The sequence below is a fragment of the Mytilus californianus genome, unplaced genomic scaffold, assembly GCF_021869535.1.
Source record: "Mytilus californianus isolate M0D057914Y unplaced genomic scaffold, xbMytCali1.0.p SCAF_2, whole genome shotgun sequence".
NCBI classification, from domain to species: domain Eukaryota; kingdom Metazoa; phylum Mollusca; class Bivalvia; order Mytilida; family Mytilidae; genus Mytilus; species Mytilus californianus.
In genome coordinates, this window is record NW_026262668.1 from 39,017,177 (window position 1) to 39,035,945 (window position 18,769).

Sequence of the window (18,769 nt, forward strand, 5' to 3'; positions counted from 1 at the left end):
AAAATCTAAATACACGGTTAGATTTGGAATATCAAAGAACCCCAATAATTCAATTTTTGATGAAATCAAACAAAGTTTAATTTTGGACCCTTTTGACCTCAATATGAACCAATTTGATAGCGGGGCCCACAAATAAAAAATCTAAATTCATGGTTAGATTCAGCATATCAAAGAACCCCATATATTCAATTTTTGTTGAAATCAAAAAAAGTTTAATTTTGGACCATAACTTGGACCAACTTGAAAACTGGGCCCATAATCAAAAATCTAAACACATGTTTAGATTCAGCATATCAAAGAACCCCAAGAATTCAATTTTTGTTAAAATCAAACTAAGTTTAATTTTGGACCCTTTGGACCTCAATGAAGACCAATTTAAAAAATGGGACCCAAATTAAAAATCTAAAAACACGGTTAGATTTGGCATATCAAAGAACCCCAATAATTCAATTTTCGATGAAATCAAACAAAGTTTAATTTTGGACCCTTTTGACCTCAATATGAACCAATTTGATAGCGGGGCCTACAAATAAAAAATCTAAATACATGGTTAGATTCAGCATATCAAAGAACCTCATATATTCAATTTTTGTTGAAATCAAACAAAGTTTAATTTTGGACCCCAATTTGGACCAACTTGAAAACTGGGCCCATAATCAAAAATCTAAATACATGTTTAGATTCAGCATATCAAAGAACCCCATATATTCAATTTTTGTTGAAATCAAACAAAGTTTAAATACTGGACCCTATCTTGGACCAACTTGAAAACTGGGCCCATAATCAAAAATATAAACACATGTTTAGATTCAGCAAATCAAAGAACCCCAAGAATTCAATTTTTGTCAAAATCAAACTAAGTTTAATTTTGGACCCTTTGGACCTCAATGTAGACCAATTTAAAAAACAGGACCCAAAATTAAAAACCTAAATACACGGTTAGATTTGGAATATCAAAGAACCCCAATAATTCAATTTTAGATGAAATCAAACAAAGTTTAATTTTGGACCCTTTTGACCTCAATATGAACCAATTAGATAACGGGGTCCACAAATAAAAAATCTAAATACATGGTTAGATTCAGCATATCAAAGAACCCCATATATTCAATTTTTGTTGAAATCAAACAAAGTTTAATTTTGGCCCCAATTTGGACCAACTTGAAAACTGGGCCAAAAATCAAAAATCTAAATACATGTTTAGATTCAGCATATCAAAGAACCTCATATTTACACTGCTTTAAATTATGTTTTGTACTAAAGTATTTGTCCATTAACCAGGACAACCTTGTTTTTCCCCCTTTTTTGCCCCTAATTCCTAAACGGTTTGAGCCATAACCCCCCAAAGCAAATCCTAACCATCCCTTTGTGGTATGGAAACTTGTAGTATAATTTCAGAGAGATCCATACACCGTTCCACAGTTATTGTCTGGAAACTAGAAAATGCTCATTTTTGGCCCCTTTTTGGCCCCTAATTCCTTAACTGTTGGTACCATAACCCCCAAAATCAATCCCAACCTTCCTTTTGTGGTATTTAACCTTATGGTCAAATTTCAAAAAGATCCATTCACTTAAACTAAAGTTAGAGTGCGAAAACCAATATGTATTCGGACGACGACGCCGGACGACGCCGACGACGCCAACGTCATACCAATATACGACCACAAAATTTTTTTGCGGTCGTATAAAAATCAGTTGAAATGGGCTTTGAATTGTGACTTGGATGGAGAGTTGTCTCATTGGCACTCATACCACATCTTCTTATTTCTATTAACAAATCAGATAGATACAAAGCAGAGAAACATCTAACAATAAAAAGACTGGATGTAGCAGGGTATTTATACATCCCTTACAACAAAAAAGACACAAACTACAGATCGGAGAGTACTCACAGATACTCAGACAGCTAGTTCAAAGCCAATAACAAGTAATAAAAGAAATCATGTATCTAAGACTAAAATATCAGTCAGTACACATCCAACATCCAGTGGATTTAGTGTTAAGATGTCAAAAAAATGACTTTGTGCAATGCCAAAATATAGGTATCTTCAGATTTAAGTACCGTTAAAGTGCATATGTGTGTAACATTAATATTTATTATGGTTTTAATTTACTGATAACAAAATCAAGATTTATACCAATAAAAAACAATATTCAAAGATATAATTACAGAATTAGTAACCTTTAAGAATAAGTTTATTTAAAGGATTGATAAGTTTACCCAGATTGTAACTTGATTTCAGGGCTAGTTAAACAACATCACTGTAAAAATTTGGATGTGCTATTCCATTTGAATAAGTTTTCTACAGGTACAAACAAACTTGCAAACCAAATCTTTGTATCTATGGAAGAATTAATAATTTACCAGTAATACATAGATTATGCTCATTGAAATCCAAATGTCACTTCAGACATGGGTATAGCGAATGAGTTTGGATATTAAACACTGTAAGACGGAGCCAAAGGAACATAACCATAAAAAAAATGGAAATTTAACAATAGGGAAAGAAAAATCTTACCTTTTGTAGTAATATTTTTGTAGAGTTTCTCGTGTAAAACTGAAATGTCTAAATCTAGGAAAGGACAGCTATTGCTGTTGATATTTGATTTATTTAAAGTAAGTTCCTTTGAGTAAATTTCGGCAGTATATTCAGAGAATTCTTGATTATTTAACGAACAATTGGTGCCCATAGGAGTACCTACAACCTGTCGCCCTTCCCTAGATTTTCCATCAAACATGATGGAATTTTGTGATGGAAAAAATGCCATCACATTCCATCATGTTGATGGAGTATTGGAACAACTTTCCATCAACTTTCCATCAATGCTGGAAAATGGTTGATGGAAAAGGTTTGATGGAATTTGTGTTCATGATGATGGAAAATTGATGGCATAATTTCCATTTGATGGTATTTTTGCCATCTGATGGATAATTGATGGTATTTTTGCCATCTGATGGATAATTGATGGTATTTTTGCCATCTGATGGAAAACTGATGGTAATTTTGCTATCAGATGGAAAACCAATGGAATATTTCCATTACATGTAATATGCATGGAAACTTGATGGAGAATTGACCATCAGATGGAATTTGATGGATGAGTAAGGAGAATGTCTTTAGAAAATCTTTCCATTTATTGCATTTTCTGTGATTTAATAAAACAATATTTGTTCTCTGTCGTCTATAGGTAGTCCTGTTACATGTGTGTATCTTTTTGTTCAGTGTCCCATTGAACTCGCTGTCCTTAAAGTTGAATTAGTTGATGGCAAATTCTGCAAAATAAAAGTAAAAGAATCTAGCATATAAAAGAATAAGTTAACATTGTACAGATATAAAGTTAGTTAGTTACATTTGTTGTCAATTCTGAAATTATCAAATGAAAATAACACTTTTTGAAAAGATTTGTATTAATGTGTCACTTGCAGGGTCAATTTATAAGAGTGTCAAATCCTTCTAGAAATTTAATATTCAGAGGTGGATTTAGGAAAGTGGGCTCCCCCTTTCTGAGCTTTAGAGCTACATAACTTATTAAATAGAAGTTTTATAAGTCTTACTCCTAATGTTGACTTAATTGCCACCACCACCACCCTGGTTCAGCAGCTGATATATAACTGTACAATACATTAAACCTCATGTCAGTACTAAATTATCATCATTATAATAAGTGACTGTCCCTAGAAATAAAGAGGTTGTCCTTTCTTTTTTTGTTTAATATTTGTTTTTCATAATCATTGTACTATAACATAATAGGTCTTGCCCATGTTTTATATCATACTTTTGGTGGGTAGTGTATATACTATACATGTATATATAAAGATATATTATTTTACCATTTGTGGATATATAAATGTCATATTGTCAGTCACACCACAGATCTCTAATTTTATAGCAAAATTACTTTTTCAGAAGTACTATTTTATAAAACAAATAATGTTTTAAAATGATACAAAATATGACACAATTTTATGATATGTATATGCATATTTTTTGTGTCATTTGGTCTCTTGTGGAGAGTTGTCTCAGTGGCAAGCATACCACATCTTCTTTATTAATACTTTTTATAAATCTATGACCTTCTTTTTTTCTTGACTCTTAAAAGTTAATAAAACACTTTAAATGTCACTACTTTGAACTAAAAGAGCATGCACATATATTCAAAATTGTGGAAATTCTAATACATTGTACTTACCAAAAGATATAATCCAAAATATGTTTACACCCGAGACGTCCCAAAAATATATATAGGCGGTGCTCCTATCATTGGCGGTAACACTACACAGTTTTGTACATTCACATGGCGACACGAAACACAATCGGAAATCCATTTTACGATATCAAATGTTTCATAATGGAGTGGAAAATATCGTGCGCCACGTGGGCGCTTACATTTGTCATATATGCACCATTTCTGGTCGAAAAGGGCAATTGGCGCAAGGCGGACGTCCTTCCCGATAACTGTGTTTAATAATTTATTTAAATGGTTGTCAAGTTCCCATTAAAAAAAATTGACTTGTATTTATTTTAATGTCAGATCCTTAAACTCCCATCAAAATTAGATACTAGTACTTACTACTAGCAAACTTGTTGGCCATTTTTAATGGCTGCTTAGATTGTTAAATTACCAAAATTATCAAAATGGTTCCCAACCCCACCCCCTCCTCCTCATGTTCACTAATACCCTTAAACATTTCATTGTCTTAATTCAATAATTGTATTTAGACCATGGCTTAACGATGCTCGCTGTTCAGTTTCAAATATTATATTAGGCCTAAAATAAAATATTGTCTGTTTCCCCAATCCCTACCGACCCTGAAAAAACGGGTCCGACTCATAAAATTTTATTGTCAAAACTAAGTCAAATATTATTTTATTCAGTTCCAATTTTCAGGCTTACCAGATCGACCAATATTGTTCCAGCTTTTTGGAAAAAATAAAATTATTTCCCTACCTAGGCTACCTACCCACACCTGGCTTGGCGGTGTCGGATTGGGGAAACAAACAATATATTAATTTAGGCTTAATAAAAATCAGATATAAAGGATACATGTTAAGTTCTTCTCCTTTCTGTAATTAAATTTGCTGTCTCTGTACTTCCAACTAGTATTGCTGAGTAAAGGTAACTGGAATCTGCATGCAATCTGTTTACTATCAAAATTGGCAGCTCCATTTTAAAATCATTAAATCCCCTAAAAGTAAAAAAAAAATCCACAAAGAATCAATTGTTCAAGACGTTTTGAAGCAATAAATTCAGTAGAAATATTATTGCATGTTATACAGTACATTGGAATCAAATTAATTACCCTCCCCCTTTTTTATCCCCTGAAGATTAAAAACCGGCGACTTATTATTTTCACCAAATAACCATTCACACAACTCAATATTTTTTTACATGTCTACCAGTTATGCCTGTTATGTGACAACAAGATTATTCATTGTCAAAAACTCGTGTTAAAAATAAACTATAATTTTCAGTTTATGCACAGGAGTTTGAAATCCTAGCAATAAAGGTGTATGAATATGCCAAACTCGACTATCACAGTAGAGCTTCTCTCGAAGCTTCTCTCTTTGAGAGAAGCTCTACTGTGATAGTCGAGTTTGGCATATTTATACACCTTTATTGCTAGGATTTCAAACTCCTGTGGTTTATGATTTCATACTTTCTGATGTTGATTTGCTCAAATAAAAACAATAAAAAATCATAGTTCTTCAATGAATTATAATTTATAATCATAATATACACATGTTGAATTAAATTTCTAATGCACTTATCTGAAAACATCTGCATCGGATTTTCCAGCATCGGATTTTCAAGTTTGGGTAGCAATACACAGTTAGAAGTTTAGTTTCGCATTATGGCCATGGTGAATTTTTTAAATATGAAAGTTTTTGTACAATAAAATTGATTTTTAGATAATTGAAGAATAATATAGCCTTCTTAGTGGGTTTATATGAACATTTAGATTGTTTTTAGCATGTTTTATAGGCCATTTGTCTGTTTGACCGTCCGTATTTTCCTATCCGTACCGCCCATAGGTCCATAAATTATAGTAGTGTTTATCAACAAAGATTTTGCGCTCGATCTTTTCAATTCAATTTTATGGAAAAACGAGCAGAAATGCATATGATTTTTTTTGGACCTCTTGATAGATATATGTCTATGGATTCAGGAAAGGTATCACTGTAATTGATTGAAATTTTCCTTTGGACCAAATTTTGGAGACTTTTGTGACATGTTCACCCCCTTTTTTTGCAATATTTTGTATCAAAGAAATGCAGATTGTTGCCATGGTTACACCCAAAAGAGATTATATTTCACCATTATAACCATTAGAAATCAAATCTATGGAAGATTTTCTTTCTATAAATATACACATGCATAACACAAATATAAAGCCTTATTTGTTAGAAAGGAAGGGAAAGAGGGTGTTTAAAAATTATGAGTGTCAATTTTAAGTTTTTTTCCTAACTGTGTATTGCTACCTTATGGCATTTGACAAAGCACAGAATTGCTTATTTTTAGACAAATCATACCACAAATCTATTGATATTTAGATTATAGATACAATTCTGAGGGAGAAACATCTTTTAGTATGACAATATATGTTAGTTTTGTTGTTTATTGTCCTTAGCAACCAATATAGACATTTTGACACAAAGACTTGGTTCGGTCATAAATTGATACTTTATTGGCTACCCCTTGGAAAAGAAACAATGCGCGTTATGTAGAAACCTCAGAAGGGAACGCTTTATATTTTTTCATGCGACTAAATCAAATTCATTATTTTAGCAAGTAAAGTCACAATTTAGCATGAATTTAGTCTAAATTTGTTCCCGCTGTTATAAATTAATTCAGTATTTGCTAAATTTTAACCAAGGCTTTGATATGCTAATACACAACAAAATTGACATTCTAAAGCCTTAAAATAGCTTTAACTTGTAAAATTTGTCTACTGTTAAGGTTAATTTAAGTTTTTAAACAAGAAAAGACAAGCACAGAAGGTATAGTTTTAGAAATTTGACTAAAAAAGGAGAATTTACACTTTGACATGGTATGTTTCACCAAATCACTTTTTTGTTGCAATTCAGTGTCAACTGCTAACCTTCATAAAATATTTATTTCTGAACCAATTTTCAAAACTAGCAGGCCAATTTGCTCGTTTAAGCTAGCAGAACACAGAAATCCATTTAAAATGGAATTGGGAAAAAAAATGTTTATCCTTAAGGTAGCAATACACAGTTAGAAGTTTAGTTTCGCATTATGGCCATGGTGAATTTTTTAAATATGAAAGTTTTTGTACAATAAAATTGATTTTTAGATAATTGAAGAATAATATAGCCTTCTTAGTGGGTTTATATGAACATTTAGATTGTTTTTAGCATGTTTTATAGGCCATTTGTCTGTTTGACCGTCCGTATTTTCCTATCCGTACCGCCCATAGGTCCATAAATTATAGTAGTGTTTATCAACAAAGATTTTGCGCTCGATCTTTTCAATTCAATTTTATGGAAAAACGAGCAGAAATGCATATGATTTTTTTTGGACCTCTTGATAGATATATGTCTATGGATTCAGGAAAGGTATCACTGTAATTGATTGAAATTTTCCTTTGGACCAAATTTTGGAGACTTTTGTGACATGTTCACCCCCTTTTTTTGCAATATTTTGTATCAAAGAAATGCAGATTGTTGCCATGGTTACACCCAAAAGAGATTATATTTCACCATTATAACCATTAGAAATCAAATCTATGGAAGATTTTCTTTCTATAAATATACACATGCATAACACAAATATAAAGCCTTATTTGTTAGAAAGGAAGGGAAAGAGGGTGTTTAAAAATTATGAGTGTCAATTTTAAGTTTTTTTCCTAACTGTGTATTGCTACCTTGATCTCCATATCAGCGTAATCACATTTTGATGACGTGTTTCTCAAGTGCGCTAACGTCGAAGTGACAATCTCGCCCCATATTATATCGACCAGAAGTTAATCCGTTCCCGTACCGGTATTATGAAAATAAATCAAGGGTGTCGCATAAAAATATTACAACTGGCCAGTTTTAAATAAAAGAAAAAAACAACGTTAATTTAATCGGCACAGGGTGCATGCGGATGAACTATTGGCCGCATTATCTAGAACGGTATTTTCTAGGGTCGAACTGTTCAGTACAATTACAAAAAACACGTGGTCATGATTTGTTTACATTTTACACATTTTACGGGGGGGGGGGGGGGGGGGGGGGGGGCAGGAGGATTTGTTTTGGATCGGTTATTTATTTTTGTAAACTAAGAGGACAGATTATTTATTTTCTGCACTGTTGAAGCAAGATTTTTCATTTTCATTAAAACAAGGGACTGATTATTTATTTTCATAACTATATTAATAATATTTGAAAACATACAATTTTTAAATTCATTTTTTATTATAAATAATACATGTACAGTCAAGTCATTAATGTACCATTTAATCAGAATTAATCATCATCCTCTGCGGAAATGAATCTTCTGAATTCCCAACTGCATATACATGTATTGCATACATACACGGTATTAGAGTTGGGCTGTGACGTACTAGCCTCTTTTAAAAGCATTGCGAAATATATTTACGACGAGCGGAGCGAGGCAAAAAATTTTTGAAGGGTTTTGAATGCTGCTGAAGGCCCAAAGAAACTATAGAACAAATGATGCAAAATCGTGCTTTCTGGGCGTTCCCAGACCCTTTCTTATTCTGAAAACGCAAGTTCTGTTTTAATAATTTTTTGACAATATTTTGGTCTCAAAGCAAAATGTATAGATTCAGCGTAAGACTTAAGTTTTTGTGGACAACATCAAAAGACCAATATGAAGAATAAAGTAAAAATGTAATTCACATAGTTAGGTATGTGGCTGCTGGTTTTTTTTTTTTTTTGTTGTTTCGGCATTTAAATCTTTTATACCTGTAAATTATATGGGGTTTTATTCAAATTAAATTAAGAGGGGGCTGATTATCAGTGATATAAATATGTCAAGTAATTTTTAATAACACATTTCAATTACAACTTGATGTAGCTCTTAACTGGGATACAATTTAAAGTAGTTAAGTTGTAAAATTAGCTAACAAGTCCTAAATAAAATAAAACTCATGATCAAGTTGAAAACAAAATTAATAAATCACAAAAGGAATGCAACACTAAGAGAATACAGAAGGACAATCAATGAACAAAAGACAAATTTAAAGAAACATTGATCCCGAAAAAACAGGTGCTACGTCCAAGGGAGAACAGAACTTGCTTCTTGCAAAAACTCGCTGTGAAAACAATTTGATATGAAGACAAGCTTTTGGTTTTAAAATTTTCTACATAAAGGCATTTGCCTCAATGTAGTTACAGCCCTGGAATAAAAGTGAGGTAAGTGTTCCTGAGCCAATATACCTAAAGTTAAATGAAACCCATTTTCAGTCATTTCAAGTATACTTAAATGATATTTATACCTTTATTATTAAAAGATTTGGGAAGTGTTTCCCGAATTTTTTTTGAAAAAAAGATGAATTTTATGAAGAATCTGGTGCCACCTCATACTTTCGAATAGCATTTATAAAATGGCTTAAAGACCTGCCGAGTTATTTATTTTCAATACATTGTAAGTCAGGTTATTTATTTTCGAACTACCACAGAACAAACCATTTATTTTTGTGATTATCAAGGCTGAGTTATTTATTTTCAAAATCCTCCTGGCCCCCCCCCAGAATATCAAATGGTCGTCCCCTTATGTGAACTTGGGAGAAAATCAGAAACGCCCCAGCTTTTCTGGCAAAACAGCCGTTGGCGTTTCTCGAGTTCCCTGTCGTTTATATCGCGAAAATCTCGGCATTTTTCTTACTTTGAAATACGGTCAAACTGAAATTCGTAATTCTTCCATGAACAGGAAGTTCAGCTAGCTGTGTAAACTGTAAAATTAAGTGACCCATTAAGTGCATGGCTTCACCTGACAGCTTTGGTGTTAAACACATTGTTAATTAAACACCAATTATCTTTGCTTTATGTCAAAAACAATTTGTCTATTTCAAAAATGTTTGCCAAAAAAAAAAATGAGTTACTTCCCCTTTTTTATCACCTTTTCACAATATATTCCGTTTATTTATGGTTTTTTTTCGTAATTAAATAAATATAAAACAAATTGAATGCAAATGCATATTAGAATATTTCTTTTAATTATTTTTAACCTGAAAACGCTTAGAATATAAATATTTTGAAAATTGTTTTTTTCATCTTCACCTCCATTCATTGCTCTATCAAGTGCATTAAAGTAATAATTCAATTTGCTATAATGTAAGGTTGCATAAGATCCTAAAGATGAGTAAAAAATAAGTAACTAACAGGTTAACTTATATGAAATTCATAAGCCACTAAATAATTAAATTCAGCAGCAGTGTAAACGTGTTATTAGTCACTATTAATGACCCGAGATTTTTAAAGCTAAACATAAAAAATTGTGCCAAAAGTATTGAATTCTATTACTCCCCTTCAACTGAAACTTGATTTTACCTTAGTGCCTGAGTTTTATTTTAGTTTAATTGCCCTTTTTTCAATGACATTTTACAAATAAAATTGTCATTTTTCTGACTAGAGCACCCTGCCTTTTTTAAATCCTGGCTAGAACACTGTATCTTCATGTGAATGTGAATATATATATATTTAACAAACAATAGTTAATTTCAGTCCCAAAGATTTTCTTTTTTATTTGGTTGAATTTGTAATACAGATTATATTTTTTCTTAAGTCCCAATACCAGGAATCATCCAGGCCTTTTTTTTTCCATTCAGATAGAATTTGTAAATGTCCTGAAAGTTGGATGAATGATGATCGAAAAGTCCTGATATATTCTGGTTTATATAATATGATTTTTGAAAGTCTTGAGATATCCTGAGAATTCCCCCAGTTTTAAGCTGCTTGATTTGAAAGTCCTGACATTTTCTGGAATTCTCCCATTAAGTTTTTTCCTAAAAAAAGGACTTATAGCCTAACAGGATATTTTCAGGATATTCCAGGATAATCTTGAGATATCCTTATTATAAAAGTTGTCAGGATTTATTTCTGCAAGGGGTGTATGCATCATTTGATGGAAAATGTAAAAAAAAAAGTATTGGTTACAGAACAGTCATATAAATAGTGACAAAAAGTACTTTTAACAAAAAATAATATGTCACATTTAATAAGTTTACACTGGTTGAAATAAAAACCAAAGTATTCTTGAAATCCTTTCCTGTTACAAGATATATACAAGGTATTGCACAGTTTAGGAAATTGTTTGTTGCAACTTTCTAGCAAACAAACTCTTTCTTGCAACATTGCAGAAAAATACTGCAACTTCCTCACGAACAAATATTATTTCAGTAACATTGAGAGATTATGTTACAAGTTACAGCTGCAACAACATGTAACTTTCTTGCTAGTACTTCTTGTAAACAAATTTGTTTGCTCCAATATAATAGAAAACTTTTTACCTCAGTAAGGGATGTTAAATTTTCAGACACAATTATGCTGAAATTTTCTCTAAGTTTTTTTCCATCAAGCAAAATGACAGAGTCCAAATTCCATCTCACTTTCCATCAAAGAAAATGTTTAAGTCCAATTTCCATCAAACTTCCTTCATTTCCATCCTATTTTCCATCAGGTGGAATAAATGCCATCATATTTTCCATCAGAGGGTAAAAATGCCATCCAATTTTCCATCAGGGGTTAAAGATGCCATCAAATTTTCCATCAAAAGAATGCAGTTTATGTATTTAAAGTTTTTTTTGTCATTTTTGGAAAATATTTTATTTCGATATTATTAATAGGAAAATTGTATAATTATTATGTCAGGTAAATTTTGTTCTGTCAGCATGTCACTAATTACTAAAGGCAACATTAATATAATTAGTTTTATCTTTTAATTGGCTTAATTAAATTAGCACTATTCTTACTTTTTACCTTTGGCAGTTTTGTAGTAAATTTTTATAACTCAAATTATATAAATTTAAAATTAGTAATACTCGTCATAATTTGAGCTCTTATTAGAGGTGCTATAAATTGCACACTCAACTTTTTGAAATCAGTCATGATGTAGTCAGCAGTCTAGTCTTGTCGGTGTCATCCAGAAAGGAGTGCTTCCAAAGGCAACCAGGCTCGGCTACTCTGAGGAAAATCATCAACTCAAAAGACTCAAACTCGATCAACTCAACTCAACCAATCTTTGGACTTCAAGTGAAACATTTAGTGGGAATATTTTAATTGAACTTGAAAGGAGTAGGCCCGGTTAGACCCCTTTTTGGCCCCAAAATATAGCAGTTTTACAAAATTATTAAAATGTAAATGTTTAGCTATTTATTGGAAAGAAGAATACTTCTGTTACATAAATATGGGCTGTTTTTGACAATACAATGCACATGTTTCGGGTACTAGCATCATTAAGTCATGCTAAATTACTGAAATCTTCAAAATTTTAGCATTTTGGTTAATTTTTAGACGGTTTTCGTCTGAAATGGAAGTGGCCGCATTTGTGTTCATTCTTAATATTTAAATGTAAGTTGTATTTGATGATAATACATAACATATATAAAGGTTGAGAATGAACACGGATGCGGCCAATTTCATTTTTGACAAAAACCATCTGAAAAGTGACATATTATGGCATATTTGATAGATTTTTCATATTAAAGCTTGAATTTGAGCGTCTTTAATGACTAAATCAGTTCAAATCTTTCAGATAAACTAAATGAATCGACTGAAGTAGACACTTAAGTGTTTGAAAAGTGTCCAAAATCTTTCATCAGATGAACCTGAATTTTGAGGCCAAAATCGGCCCTTACCGGACCTACTCCTTTAGAACTTTCAACTTTAACTGCGATTTTGGATTAGTGACTTTATAATTTAGAACATTTGGATTTTAATTATTTGTTTATTGTTTTGGAATTATTATCATCATTTAGATGTGTAATTATATAAAACTGTTTCAATTTGCTGCTTGCTTTATAGTTTTGCCTGCCATCGCTCAAGTCTTGCGAAAGACTGACCTCCTGTCCCTTGGGTTGTGCATGTTCGATAGTCCCCCTTAAACTTGACGTGCACTAGCTCTTGGTGATAGATTCATTGATTCAATCATAAAAAGTTGATTTCTAACAAAAGTTTTATCAATGTTCCTATTGAAATTTGATTTTTTTTTGTTTAGTTATAGAATGTATTTAAGAAGATCTTAATTTGAACATCATAATTTTCAAGTTTTTATTCATGTCAAACAAATTTTTTTTTAAAAGGAATAAATGTTGAAAGTTTTGTCAGAAATCAACTTTTTATGATTGAATCAATGTTTATATTAAACTGAATGAAAATATATTATTAATATAACAGAAATCAACGCTAACATGTTTAACCCCGCCACATTCTGTATGTGACCCATAGTTTTTTATTATAATTTCTGTGTCATTTGGTCTCTTGTGGAGAGTTGTCTCATTGGCAATCATACCACATCTTCTTTTTCATATTTTATTAATGTTTGCATTGTTCACTGTTTACATTCAACCGATTGAAAATATATTATCAATATTGAATAAATGTAACATCACATGCAGTTTTGAGTATACAACATGTATTTTCCTCTATTTACAAGATTTTTTTTTACTAAGGTAAATTAATCAATGAGTGATAGATTTCTCTTAGAAGAAATTTAAAGGTCCCAGTGAATAAACTACACAGAGAAAAATAGCTATTGTATTTATTCAATAGGACAGGTGAACTTACAAAAGTTTAAATACCTGGTCAAGATAGAGATGGCACTGTGGAAAACTTTCATTGGGTTCGCAATAACTCATTTGAATGCCAGTTTTTTGATGTCTTCAGTTTATATAATAAAGAATTTCATAATTCAGCTCAATAACTCTCATAGGGGATGACCCCCATAAATCCGGGTACTGTGGATTCATTTATTTTCGTGGCTACCAATTTTCGTGGATTGCGGAAAACTTGCCTTCAAAAAAATATTGGTATGACGTTGGCGTCATCGTCGTCCGAAGACACATCTGTTTTCGCACAATAACTTTAGTTTAAGTAAATGGATCTCTATGAAATTTTACCATAAGGTTCAATACCACAAAAGAAAGGTTTGGATTGATTTTGGGGGTTATGGTACCAACAGTTTAGGAATTAGGGGCCAAAAAGGGGCCAAAAATAAGCATTTTTGTAACTTCCAGACAATAACTTGTGTGTTAGTGTATGGATCTCTCTGACTTTGTACCACAAGGTTCCATACCACAAAGGGAATGCTGGGATTGATCTTGGGGGTAATTGCCTTAAAATTTTAGGAATTAGGGGCCAAAAAAAGGGCAAAAAACAAGCACTTTTCTAGTTTCGTGACAATAACTTGTGTGTAAGTGTATGGATCTTTCTGAAATTGTACTACAAGGTTCCATATCACAAAGGGAAAGCTGGAATTGAGTTTGGGGGTAATTGCCCAAAATTTTTAGGAATTAGGGGCCAAAAGGGGCAAAAAACAAGCATTTTTCTAGTTTCAGGACAATAACTTGTGTGTAAGTGTATGGATCTTTATGAAATTGTACTACTGTCAACGTATATTTGTTCAACCTAACAGAAGTTCCACTGGAAACTTTGTTATAAACAATGTCATAATATTTATTCCTGTTGAAACAAATATTCTATACCATTTATTCCGTTAGGAACATTTACTGTAATATTCTAGTGGAAATAATATTCCAGTGTATTTAGATTCTTAATTTTTGGTCCCGTTTTCAAATTGGTCTACATTAAGGTCCAAAGGGTCCAAAATTAAACATAGTTTGATTTTAACAAAAAATTGAATTCTTGGGGTTCTTTAATATGCTGAATCTAACCCTGCATGTATTTAGATTTTGGATATTGGATCATAATAGGTAAATTAAAATTTTTTAAGTTCTTAGACCACATTCATTCTTTGTCAGAAACCTATGCTGTGTCAAATATTTAATCACAATCAAAATTCAGAGCTGTATCAAGCTTGAATGTTGTGTCCATACTTGCCCAAACTGTTCAGGGTTCACCCTCTGCGGTCGTATCAAGCAGCGCCCAGTGGAGCATTTTATTGTGGATATGTGATTTCTTGGTTTTGCCAAAGTCGGCTTACAACCTGTAGTTCGTTGAATATTTAAATTCGTGGTTCACCTGTAACCACGAAAACCACGAAAATTGGTATCCAACGAATAATAGTGAATCCACAGTAGTTGGCAGGTCTGATATATCCTTTTATCCATAAATGCAAAATAAAAAAAATATAAAAACATCATATTTAAGAATGAAATCATACTACTTGACCTGAAATGTTTTGCACACAGTACCTAGACTACCCTCTCTCCTCTGGAAAGGGTGGTGGATGAGTCAAATTGAATTCACAAGAAACTATTAACTGAGGACTAAACACCATGACACACTGCTGAACACCACTGAACACATTAAAAATACTATCCAATATACCTAAATATATATTTGTCATCATTATTTATATATTTTACCTTTCCTTCTAGTAGAAAGTAAAATAACAATATACCAAACTCCAAGGAAAATTCAAAATGGAAAGTCCCTTATCAAAATCAAAAGCTCAAACACATCAAACGAATGGAAAACAACTGTCATATTCCTGACTTGGTACAGGCATTTCCTTATAAATGTAGAAAATGGTGGTTTAAACCTGGTTTTATAGATAGCTAATCCTAGCTAGCTCTCACTTGTAGAGGATAAATAATCTATAAAATAAGAAGTAGTAACAGAATGTCACCAGAGAACCAAAAAAGGCAGTTAAAGTCTTAAAAGGGCTGGTATAAGAACAGTTTACTTTTGAAAAAATCTTCTTAGTCTGTAAATAACATTAAATTTTCCATGGATAAATTCCCAACCACTTCCCAAATTTATTTATCTTTGATGATCCGTGTTGACTTTTTAAATTAACCTATTTATAATAAAAAGAAAATTTAACAAGGTTATTAACTCAATTTTTTTACATATGATTATGATTGATCACATTAAATGAAATGTTTTTAATTATTTGAACAATTTGTTTCTAATAATTGAAAAGTACAGACTCAACTAAGTAAAATAGTTTTCAATGTGAATTCCAGAAAAAAATCTTACTGAATCCAGAAATGATTATTTTGATGCCAGATTTTAATAAAAAAGTGGTGCACATAAAGTATAAAAAAATAATATTTACTCTAAACTTTTACATAATTGAATTCGATTTAATGTATTATTGTGTATTGAGTTTCTTGAAATTTGGTAGCAAGTTTCAAATGAGAATGCTATCCTCTGCTGCGTTTTCACAATCCTTGCTCATCAACTTCCTCTTAAGTGTTTAGCAGGCCAACTACTTATATATTATGACACACAATTACCATGCATGGCATTTTTGGATTAATTTTTTCTAAGGACCTTACAAACTTCACATCCATCCCTGTGTATCATTAATGCTCACCATTCATCTTGTTTTTATCATTGACTGATTTGGTGTATGTTTCTTTATCAATATACATCATATACATGAACAGAAATTTTGTTATTTAAATGTCTGGTTTTTCACCACATATAGTTAAAGAAGGATTGTTTGAGCAGATTTAAAATTGAAATTAATTATGCACTTCCGAAATATAAGGTATACATTTTGTGTGACTTCCTCATTATTAATTGATATTCTGGTACAATGTATTTAAACTATATAAAATGACTTGTGATTTACCTGGATTTCTTTATGACACATATGTGCTGATAGATCATACGATCAAAATAATGAATGTGTATTGGTTTTCTTTATATTTTCACTATGCCATTCAATTACTTTATTAAATGAAATTTGAAAAATGCTAAGGATTTTATTCTTTAAAAATAACTAAACTTTGGTGCCATTTTTTAGTTGGGGAAAATTTGATGTGTAAAATAATATTTAAAGTAATTATATAGCAATGTATATTTTTTGATTGAATATAATATTGCATTGCAGATAGAAGTTTTATAATTGACATCTCAGGACAACGTTGACCATTATTTTTTGCTGGATACAAATTTTTATGACAATGATGTGATGATAGATTTTAAAAAATGACACAAAAATCAAAATCTCTTTAATTCATATTTTTGAAAAAAGAAATTTGAAATTTTGATATTGGAATATAAATATGGAAAAAGTTGTTGAGAAAAAACATCATATTCACCATCACAAACACCATGGAATTTTAGGATATTTATTCAGTAAATTAAAAAGAGAGGAAGGTAAATATATTTTATGACAAAAGGAAGCTGAAACATTAGATTCAAACAAAAGTCATGAGGGAATATGTTTGCATTGTAATTATTTATAAGAAATTTGTAGGATTCCATAAACTAGGTAAATGATGAAAGTCTTATTACCTTACACCTTCAGTTAATACCCATTTGATTTGTGCAGTTGAGATTTATTTCAATTAAGGGATAATTTTCCAATGTATAAGAGAATTTACTTGAATTCTTATTTGTGAACAGAATCATAATGTATATAGATATAGGCTATGTTTTTGTTGCATGTTAGTTTATTGTACATGTATATTAAAATTGAAGTAGACTGAAGTTAGCTTAGAAAAATGGTTGTTAGAGCTGATAGCTCCAGATCCTTACTGAATCAGAGGTCACAGCATTTTAAGTCAAGGTTAAAGTTACTGCAAACATCAACTTTAATAAGTGAGGAAAGGAGTTTCTGGAATATAACTCTAGATCCAACCTTCCATTAGATTAGAACCTATTCTCATTCTGTGTTATTTGCACCAAAAATTATTTTTCAAAGGTATCAATTGCACCAATTTACAGAATTTATTTGCTCCAATTTACCTGTACGTTTATTTATATATTTAACATACATAATAATCCTTAATAAATTGTGGTAACTGAAAAAAAAAGATTTATGGAAAAAAATGGAACTATATGAAAGCCAAAGATGTATAAGTCATAAACAGGTGAAGAGCTATATGACCAAAATGGATCTGAAAATAGCCAAATTCATCTGAGTTCAACTTTGCCGTAGGTAGCTGGAATCTTAGTTTCTCAATTATTTCTTATTTAAGGCACATCAACGGAAAATTGAGAAAAGTTTGCAACAAACCATGTCAGTAGTACGGAAGCACAGTAGACTACTGAGTTGATGATACCTGTTGAATTTAGCTTATTACATCAAAGTTCAAAATCATATTTATTTAGGAAATGGAGTAAAATTTGTGAACAATAGGGACATCACCATAAAGTGAAAGAAAGATTTCTATTTTATGTTGCATGGAAAAAGAAAATATTTTTTTTACATACTTATATATGCCTGTCATATATTATAAAACTTTATTCATTTATTGTGTAGTACATAAATCAGGTTGTTGTTTTTTCGTTTGAATAATAAGATATTTTACATTTTGTCATGTCAAGCCTTTTATAGCTTACTACATGGTATGGGTTTTGCAAATTATATAAGGCCGTATGGTGACCTATAATTCCTTTCATTTATATCATTTGGCCTCTGGTGGATAGTTGTCTCATTGGCAATCACACCATATCTTCTTATTTTTAGTCCCCTACCGACGAAGTCGAAGGGGACTTTAGTTTTGCACTCCGTCCATCTGTCTGTCTGTCTGTCCATCTTGTCTGTCTGTCCTTCTGTCAGTCCGGCAAATCAGCTTTCCACACCCGAAGGGCCAAGTGAGCTTTTCTCATCACTTGGCGTCCGTCGTCCGTCGTAGTCGTCGTCGTTAGCTTTTTAC

The 18,769-nt window shown here is 31.5% G+C and overlaps 1 protein-coding gene across 5 annotated transcripts in view; it reads left to right on the forward strand.

Moving 5' to 3' along the window:
- The window catches only part of LOC127727930 (stAR-related lipid transfer protein 3-like), a 191,169-nt gene that overhangs the window by 101,802 nt on the left and 70,598 nt on the right, over nucleotides 1-18,769 (forward strand). Inside the window, exon 1 of one of the 5 annotated variants that reach the window (XM_052235090.1) lies at nucleotides 16,989-17,264. The exons of 3 other annotated variants lie outside the window; for them this stretch is intronic. In XM_052235090.1, the coding sequence (XP_052091050.1) occupies nucleotides 17,171-17,264 (94 nt within the window). In that variant the 5' untranslated portion in view covers nucleotides 16,989-17,170. Of the gene's footprint in view, nucleotides 1-16,988; nucleotides 17,265-18,769 lie in introns of those variants that run through there. One more of the 5 variants, XM_052235091.1, reaches the window with a different exon arrangement.